Raw genomic sequence first — 10,358 nt, 5'->3', positions numbered from 1 at the left:
AGAAGAAGGATAAATAATAGAAAGTCCACAGTGCTGACTAGCTGAAGTATTTCAAATCTCAAGTGTTACTTTCTTGCTTGATGTGCAAAACAAGATGCAGCAGCTTTTAGGTTTTTTTTATGGTGCCACTAGTTTTTCCAATTTGGTACTCAAAAGGAGCCGTGGTTCATTCTAATAACAGGGAAGTGACGCGTGTCTGCTCTCATGTCTGTCCAGTAAGTTAATGGCATTGAAATTCTTCATTAATCCAGTATACATGAGTGTATGTCACACTTTCCTCGAGCTCCCCAGACCTGCCATCCTCAGGCTGTCCACCAGATGCCCTCAGACTTTCCCTCCTCTCCCATCACCTGACTGCCCCACCCATCCACACACCTGCTCCCTCTCCTCACCTGCAACTCTTTTCCTCATCAGCTGCTCACCACATACCGACCGACTTCCATTACTTTCTGCCAGATTGTTAAGTTGACTTGATTCACTCCTTTGCTTTCCAGCCACTGTTCCGTTCTCAGTTGTTGGAAACCTGTAACCTGCCTGTTTTCACCTTTTGTCTGACTACTGGACCTTGGATTCCCACCTGACCCTTACCAGGCTGCCATTTTTTCGGCCTGTCTTTACCCTTGCCTGCCTCGTCTACTTAATCTTTTTAAATCACTGAACTTTATCAGCTCTGCCTAAAACATCTGCATCTGGATGCTATCCCTTGTATTCCTGTAACCTGCATGCACCAGTCTTGACACGTGTGTCACTGAAATGTGTTAATTTCACTGCTTTGACTAGGCCTCTCCATTATTTCTCAGTCAAGATTAAACATTATTGATATTATCTCTCCTATATTCATTCTTTCATTTTGTAACACATCCTCAGTTGGTTTTTGTTTCTGTATTGTTTATTTTGCAGCAAAAAAAAAAAAAATCTCAATTTCCACGTTACATCTTCTAGCCGGTGCTGCACAGAAGGGTCATGGCTGGTGTAAAGCAGAAGCTGGAGTACTAGCTGTGTTTTGATGTTCAGTGCTACCTATTCCCTTTCTCTAACCCCCCTGAGCCCCTCTGATCTACTCTGCAACTCATTAAAACACCCTCTCCACCTCCGCATTAGCATCAGAGTCATGGTCAGACTGCTTTGTGTTATAAGGGTGGAAAACAATATCAATAACAACAACAAAAACAATTGTAGCCTTTGGTCCAGGGAGGAGAGGAGGAGAAAGGTCTTTGATAATGTACATCAAAGAGAGACGCTGAAGTAGGCTGTGTTTTCATTGCATGCATGCCAAGGTCGTCTCTGATCCTGCTGGTGTGGTGTTAGCGCTCGGGCCCGTTCAGATGGCACAAGGTGAGCTGCGAGGTCTGCAGGACATGTTCTCAAGGATGGGAAATCAAACACAGCAGCCAACAAAGGCCTGTCATGGGTTAAAGCCGTGGCCCTCGATTGACACTGATTTCCTCTCTCTGTCAGTGTGTACATGCAAGAGCGCTCTTGTGCATGTGTTTTCTTTTTTGTCAGGAAATGTCTGCAGTTGGGTCTTAAAAAAGTTTGACACTACCACCACCAATAAAACTATGAATCTTTGCATCCCTTGCATTTGTGCTGCAAAAGCTCAACAGGCCCCAACAGCTTAAATTAGAGTTTAGAGCTTCCGCTGAATTTCTCTGTTGAAGTGCAGCATCAAGAATGGAAAAAATCCAGGAGCTTTTGGTTCACTTGCCCATGTTTTCACAGCACTGATCTGGGTACTTTTACTGGAAATCTCCTCCTTCTCTCAGCTTGGCTTGTACTAAAACGGTAATATAAGGCTACTCCTCTCTAATAAGGACTTATTTGGGGTTTATAAGTCACAATTTATGGCCTTCACTACTTATTTTGACTGGTGACAACACAGACATAGTGTAGCATGATACTTAGGGGGTAAAAGGATAATGGTCAGATAATTATCCAATGAAGATTAAGTAACTACTAAGTATAATGTATCACTTGGTGGCTCACAAAAAGAGTAACTAATGATTAAGTAATTAGTAATAAATTAGTAGTGACTGCTTTAAGGCACTCAGTGGATGATTCATAGTTAATTAGGAACAACTCATAAAGAAGGTCGTTATTCCAATTCACTGATATTTTTGAACTAATCATTAGCAAATGATTCATTAATAAAGTATTTCCCAGTCTGTTCTCTAGTCATCCATCATTATCTCCTATATTGTTCTCCATACAGAGTTATTCAGGGACAATTAATTAACAATCACTAATGATCAGGTTGTTCCTCGCTTGTTCCTTTTTGTAAAGTTTGCCTTATTGTAACGTGGCGCCAGTATGACCCAACAAAGAGGACATATGCAGTGGCAGCATAGCGGGGAGTGTGTGCCAGGCTGAATGGGTCATTTACCACCTGGGCCGACCATAATGAAAAAATGAGCACTCATACTGATGATTCACATTTTGCATAAATACATACATAAGAAAAGAAGTGACAGCACCTTTCATGTTACAAACCTTCATCAACACTGAAAGTAATCAGTCAGTCTGCATGTCGTCCTTCAGCAAGACACTAAATGTGTCGCTTTGACAAGAGGATAAAATGGTTGCAAAAGACTAAAAATACAATTTTTCTTAGTATGTGATGGGAGTTGTAGCTCTTGAAGTGTAGCCGTGTTGCTGTGACACTCCCTCACTGTGAAGTGAATAAGTGTTAATTCCAAAGCTGCACGATATCATTAACCCACTGTGTAGAAAGGTATTCGCTGTATTTGTTTAATTAGATTCCACTGTAAGGTGTCTTGACTGATGTCTCAGCTGATCCGCACAGCACTGCTTAGTGATGATACATTCACAATAACATCAACGTGTTCAACATGATTCTTTTGTTATGCTCTTCTCAAATTGCTCAGATAATTCAAACATAATTGAACAAAACAGTCATTATAAATTCAGCAAAATTCACCCTGCTGAATAATCGCAGGTTGTTTTTTATTTGAACTGTGGTTATAATGCGAGTGCAGAGACTGTGCGGCTCTTTGTGCCGTGTCCCTGAGGGTTTGGAGAATACAAGGCACAAAAGGTAATTGATACAGTGATTAACCATAATTTGATAAAACTAATGAATTACAAATACTTAAACTATTTTACCTGCAATGCAGTTGTGATCCTCGATCCACTAAAACACAGTGTAACAGGAGCACAGTACCAGGAATTAAAATGCCACAAACCATTCTAGTCCAGTCACTTAATATTTCAGTATCTGATACTTCCTTCTTTCCCTCCAAGCCCATCTGAGAAATCATGTTAACTACAGAGAGCCTTTATGACCACGTGGACCTGATGGGAGCTTCAGAGAGAAATCTGTTCATTCATGAAAAGGCCAGCTAGACTGAGCCAGAACGGCCCTTCAGGGACACCCGCTGTTTGACTTGGCCCAGGACTGGGCCTCGGTACAGGGCTACAGTTGTCCGTAGCCACAGGCTGCAGAGCTGCAGGTATTTCCTGACTAAATTTCTCTGTCATACTGTTTGCAGTCGTATACGAAGGACAGCAAGGAGAGAGAACACGGAGAAAAACTCCTTAGATGCCATAGTGGGAAGACACAATGTATTTTTTTAATTTATATTTCAGTTTATGATCTGTGGTGAAAGCTAAAAGGAAATTAAAAACTCATAGGCTTCCTTTCCTTCAGCCCAACTTCCATGTTTTTGTTTTTTTTTTGTAGTCGTGTGAGCACTATATTTTTCATACAGGCAGCGACTTTATCTAAATGCACTAAACCCCATGAAACTCATCTTTTCTAAATTTCCTCTGTAATTTCTATGACGGTCCAGATGTTTCTCTTCCCTCCCTGCATTTTGTTTAGTTTAGCATAAATATTCAGCAAAGACGTCTGTTAGTAACAGGCCATCATTCCAAGAACATCTTTCACCATTATGCTAATGCACATAGACACTTAGAGACGGGTGAGTTTCAGGCCCTGCACACACCTGCAAGCGCACACAAGCGCACACACAGAGGAAAAGAGAGACGAGTGATGTCTTTGTAGCGTTTCCCTGCTGTATTCTCTGCGCTCCTCCGTGTCACTTTGGCCCCTTTCAAATGATCCAGTGGGATTAATGAATGTAATTTTCACACATTAACTTCCTCCTTTTCATACATAATGGGTCAACACAACAGTGTTTAAGCAGTGCATCTGTCCATTGGTGTCATCATTTAAGTCACAGCAGGGGTTGGTAATTGACTATTGTTCCAGTGTGGAAAACACAACTCCTCCGCTTTCTTCCCTCTTACCCTCAGCGATGACTAATTCGGCCACATCAAGTGCAGTTAATAAATTGACGACTGTTCCAGCAAACTTTTCATGCCTTTCATGCATCTTTGAACTGAGTTGTTGATTGAAGAGCAATTTAAAACGGCGCATAGTGCATTCAGACATATGACCGAATCTCACAGAGATCTGCCTTTAAATTTGAATATTATTGATCGTGTTTGTCTAATATTTCTCTGTGAATGAGGACTTTGGAAATGGATATACTTTGATCATATCCCCTTGTAGCCTCTGTTTCCTACTGTCTCTGTCTACCCCGACTACCACACTTTGTCTCTCCTTGTCTCTCCCTCTCTTTCGTGGCTGCCTCTGCTTCTGATTTAAACACGCAGCAGGGGGTTGTGGGTAGAGACTCACACTGTGAAGGATCTCTCTGACTCAGGGAGAGCTGAAGGTCAAACACACTCATGATCAGAACCACGGGATGACACTGAAGAGGTGGAAATATAAAGAGTACAAGGATGAAAGCCACAGAGATAAGTTCTGTTCTCTCAGCAGTGTTTTCGGTGTAGACAGGCAGTTCAATACAGTTCATTCTGTAAACACCACCAGCTGAGAGAGAGACGATTTGCCGTCTTATAGCTTCTACAACACAGACAGACACACACACACACACACACACAATGAATCAATGAAAACAGATTGCAAGCTTTCACTATTACCTGATAACAGCCAAAATCATATAGAATTAGATCTTGTTATATTCCCTGCAAAGAGCATTGATCTGCTTAATAATTGTGGAGATATCCTCACAACTTAATATTTGTTTTGTCTGCCTGGTTTGTGTTTCTGTCTCTCTCTGCTTAATTAGACAGACCGTTGACTGACAAAGCAAACACAAGACGAACAAGAGAAAATCATCTGTTTCTTTGAACGGAAAAGTCCTGGAGCCCAGATGAAGGTTTTTCCTTTTTCCTTCGCAATTTTTGTTGGAAGCATTTGCATATTTCAAAAGTCTACCATAGAAAATAGCCCAGGGGCAGAAATGGCCGATCTGCATATTGAAGACTCAACAGAGGGCGAAGAGTGGGAGACAGAGAGAGAGAGAGAGAGAGAGAGAGAGAGGAAGAGAGTCTCTGTTTAAATGATTTGAAGATGATCTGAAAGAAATAATAATGTCAATTAACTGACGGTGTCATGCTTATTATGCTGGCTTAATTGCAGTATTCACTACAACTAACACTGTTGTCAAGCAGTTTCATTGAGAGAGAGAGAGAGAGAGAGAGAGGGTGAGAGAGAGAGAGCAGTGAGAGAGAGAGAGCAGAGAGGAAAAAATGCGCATCATAAGAAGGCCTCTTCACCCAGCTTCCTTCATGAATAACAAATAGAGGACCCAGTGCTGTGACCAGCCAGCACAACACATGAAAAACATTACTGCATTCCCCGAGTCGTCTGGTTTTCTCTACATTGTGCTGGTAGGCTGGAAACATGGAACACTGTGGTGCTTTTGTACAGCTTCTCTGTTTTTACTGTGTTTTACTGAATATAACCGAACAACTAACAGGTGTTGTAGTCTGTGGAATAAATAATTAGCTGTGTGGATTGAAGCCACATTAATGGTTTGTGAATCACTTACTAATGCTTCATAGATCAGTTAAAAGCCTTTAATAACTTTTGAGTTGCCTGTTTGAAAAATCCAGCTGGCATATCCTCTCATGCTGTTTGCTTATTAAAGCTAATTAATCATGAATAGAGAACTTATTAAATATTACAGCAGTTGTGAATGTAACATTTATAGATTATTAGTAATGGCCTGGATGTTTTTTAACATATCATTCACTAATGTGTTGCAGAGTCAGTAATAAAACTGCACATAAAGTGACATGAAGCCACATGTGGCTTTACAGGAGGATCAGTGGGTTCAGTCAGGAGAAGCTGGGGGACATGTGACAGCAAAATATTTGCTTTCATATCAACCATTGTGATATCTGGTGATAGATTATCTATGTTATGATATGATACAGATTCCTGGACTTACTCAGTGTTGATGCGCTTCTCTTGTTTGATACATATTCATTCGGTCAGGCCTATGAATTCTTAAAACCTCAAAAACAATTAAACTCTGAACGAATGTGCGGGGAGCAAAGTATGCAATGTGACAAATGCCCATTGATAAAAAAACTAAACCAAACATTTTGAGGTTTCAAGTTGTAAAAAAAACCTCTTTAGCTTCTGAACAGTTTGACCACTTATCATCTGAAAAAAGGCTGCATGGTATCTGACCATGTAAATATATATGTACATACATTATATATAGTCCCCCCTGCTGCACTCTTTAAAGGACACCCTGACCTGTTTCCATGGTGATTTGGGGAATTACAACAGCCTAATAATAACATTACAGACTAGGACATACACCTATCTACTTTTTCTGTTTCATCAAACAGTACATTTCTATTGCTACAACATGCTATTACTTTTTTTCAAACTTCCACACCCTAAACTGGAATTCATCTAAAGGTAATTCTGGACACGATAACTGAACATAATGGTAGGTAGGTGGATTTAAATCTTATGATTAGAGTCTCAGTTTATGTTGCAGGTTGGGTAAGTGCATTTTTTTTGTGTCTATTTATCTTTTACCTTTTGGATAAGATCCAAGACAAATCCGCGGAAAAACATAAATTAGCACATTCATTGGGCTGCACCTGGCTCTCTCCTCCAGTCTCAAAACTTCATGCGTCTCAGTCGATAATTTCCTCTCTTAAGGCCCTTAAATGTGAAGCAACCCCGTGGTAGAAAACTCCCTATGACACGCTTGTTTAACAGGTCATCCATAAACTGACCCAGCATGGAAACATCCCAGGAGAACCGGTTTGCTTCTTTGTTTTTGTTTTGCGTGTGTTTCCTTTTTTTTTTTTTTTTTTTAGAAGTTGGAAAAATCAAACTGGTGGTTGGTTGGTTTTGTGCACGTTCAGTGCGGCGCGTCACGCCACTGTGGCCTTTACCATTTGAAAAGGAGAGCGCATTAAGATGCAAGAGGCGTACAAACCCCCTATGTGCCCAAAGCCGACTTGAGTATCCTTGACACAGGCCTCGGTTGCTCTGTCTTATTATTATAAAGAGAGATTAGACAGAGGAAACCACATCTATATAGAAATACGGCAATACTTTGCCTGGCATCGCAAACTCCAGTGACTTTATAGCCTCATATTTGCTTCGGTGAAAGTTACATAATAATAATAACAATACTACTACTACTACTACTAATACTACTACTACTACTACTAATAATAATAATAATTGTTATTATTATCATTATTATTATTATCATTATAACAACTACAATAATAATGATAATGGGGAGAGATTTTGTTTTGTTGGGGGTTTCTTTTTCTGTTTATCCCGATGATTCATGCATTCATACAACTTTGCCACAGTCTTGCTATACTCTGTCTCTGTCTTTGCAATCCGTTGGGAGTGAGAATGTGTTGGTCTTTAATACTTTCTTGCATATTGTTGCTTTTTTTCCCCCCTGCAGCTGTAACTTTGTGCACCCGAGGCTCGACTGAGGCACACCAACTCCTCTCTGGCTGTGCGTCCAATCAGCGGGAGCTCTGCAGAGGCTTTCTGCTGTAATTGGATGGGAATGGGAGAGGAATACGCAGCCTTGGCACAACGTAAACACATGCTCGTCTTCCTCGCTCCGTAGAGGACGCACGGGATAGAGCAGATGGAGTGAGCAAACCTACCAAGAGGACCGGAGAGGCTGTGAAGTTTCTGTCGTTATAATTAAACGCTTTAAACGTTAATATCAGATAAACGAGTTAAAACTGAGCAGTCTTACGGCTCCTCAGCTTGACACGGATCAAATAAGGTGTTTTCCATATCAGGTCTGTGGATTACGCACGGCGCAGCTCCCGGGACAGAGAAAAGTTTTGAAGACTGTGGTTTTGTTGCGCAGGGCTGCTGAGAAAGTGTGTTTTACCACATAAATCTCAGTACGCACAAGCTGTCGAATAACTCAGATTCTCACCTCTATGGAGTGATTTCGCACTTTTTGCAACCAACCAAGCAAAATCTTCGCTCATGCTGAGATAGACTGAAATTATTCATGGATTAGGATAAACTGGCACTTGAACAAAACATCAGAAGAGAGAAATATATCTTGAGATATATGCTTTGGGAGATGGCAACAGCCACCTCGAGTCCGTACCTCGCCAGCAGCAGGATTTTATCCGGGCCGGTCCTTCACTCTGACCGGAGGGGTGGTGGCATGCAGCCGGGCAGCACCGCTGTGACCACGGTGTCTAGTGGATACAGAGGGGACCCTTCAGTAAAGATGGTACAGAGTGATTTCATGCAGGGAGCCATGGTGGCGAGCAACGGGGGCCACATGCTCAGTCATGCCCACCAGTGGGTGACGTCGTTGCCTCACGCAGCAGCCGCAGCAGCTGCGGCCGCGGTGGCAGCAGCCGAGGCCGGCTCTCAGTGGCCGTCCAGCTCCCAGCCACAGGACGTGAAGAGAAACGCGGGCAGGGAGGACCTCCACTCAAGCTCCGCTCTGCACCACAGATCCCCACATCTGGGGCCGCATCAGACGCACCCGGGAAGTTGGGGGGGCTCCTCCGCAGCACACATCAGCATCACCGAGGGTCAGCAGCAGCAGCAACAGTCCCTCATTTACTCCCAGCCCGGCGGGTTCACGGTCAACGGGATGCTCAGCTCACACGCGGGGCAGAGCCTCATGCACCCTGGACTGGTGCGCGGAGAGTCCCCGGAGCTGGACCACAGCAGCCACCACCATCACCATCACCTCCATAACCACCACACGCACCATCACCAGCATCACGGGGTGAGCCACGAGCCGCACTCAGATGAGGACACCCCGACGTCGGATGACTTGGAGCATTTCGCCAAACAGTTCAAACAGCGACGGATCAAGCTGGGGTTCACGCAGGCAGACGTGGGCTTAGCCTTGGGCACCCTGTACGGCAACGTGTTCTCACAGACCACCATCTGCAGGTTTGAAGCGCTTCAGCTGAGCTTTAAGAACATGTGCAAGCTGAAACCTTTGCTGAACAAATGGCTGGAAGAAGCCGATTCCACGACCGGGAGCCCGACCAGCATCGACAAGATCGCCACCCAGGGCAGGAAGAGGAAAAAGCGCACATCCATCGAAGTGAGCGTAAAAGGCGCGTTGGAGAGCCACTTCCTCAAGTGTCCCAAACCGTCCGCGCAGGAGATCAACTCTCTGGCGGAGACCCTGCAGCTGGAGAAGGAGGTGGTCAGGGTCTGGTTCTGCAACCGCAGGCAGAAAGAGAAACGCATGACGCCGCCTGGACTGCCACGCACCCCGGAGGACGCATATTCACAGGTGGGCAGCATTGGTCCTGACACACCGTCACCCTCCATAGACTGCAAGAGGATGTACAGCGACACGTGAAAATAACTTACAAACACCGGACAAGATATCAGAACAACGTCAAGTGTTTCAATGCATTATTGTTTCCCTTGTTTCCCTAAAATAGGACCATTGATTAACTTTTCTGAACAGCTCCTCGTGTCCTTTGATCCACAATAATAATGTCATCCAGTGTGTGGTAATTTCAGAGCAGGACCAATGTCTACTTTTATGCATCTTCGGGTATTATTCTGCACTATGACTCAGCCTTTGGGACAGAAAATGAAAAGTTCAACTTAGATCTGACTAGGAAATAATTCAAAGTCTATGAAAGGTTGTGTCAAAAAAAGACCCCAAATAATGAACATTTTATCAATCTGATGCTGAGAAGAAACAATTCCTTTCATCTCTGTAAAGTTAAGAGTAAAAGTTCCCTTGTGATGCTGCAGGATGTGATGTCCCACAGGCTAGACTGGGCCGTAGCCCACCTTTTTTTAAATGAAGGACATGGATTTAATGGGATTTTTTCAGCATTAAGTTGTTTTAAATGAGCAATAATTTATCGTCATTCAAATATGTTTCTTTTGTATTGTGTGTCAGTGGTTTTATGTTGTGACACAGTTCAAGGTGGTCAAAGAGCGAGTTAAGATAATTCCAGTATTGTGTTTTCCTTCATAGGAAACTTCTTTTAAAAATTTCCCTCAAGTT

General features: G+C 42.9%; 1 protein-coding gene across 1 annotated transcript; it reads left to right on the top strand.

Annotated features, from left to right (window-relative positions):
• The first annotated feature begins 8,423 nt into the window (after nucleotides 1-8,423).
• On the top strand, nucleotides 8,424-9,692 carry pou3f3a (POU class 3 homeobox 3a). The gene has a single exon (XM_070838371.1). The coding sequence runs from the start codon at nucleotides 8,424-8,426 to the stop codon at nucleotides 9,690-9,692; it is 1,269 nt and encodes a 422-aa protein (XP_070694472.1).
• Nucleotides 9,693-10,358: the final 666 nt, after the last annotated feature.

Source organism: Pempheris klunzingeri, chromosome 10 (assembly GCF_042242105.1).
Source record: "Pempheris klunzingeri isolate RE-2024b chromosome 10, fPemKlu1.hap1, whole genome shotgun sequence".
Classification (NCBI taxonomy): domain Eukaryota; kingdom Metazoa; phylum Chordata; class Actinopteri; order Acropomatiformes; family Pempheridae; genus Pempheris; species Pempheris klunzingeri.
This window is presented reverse-complemented; position numbering and strand designations above follow the sequence as displayed.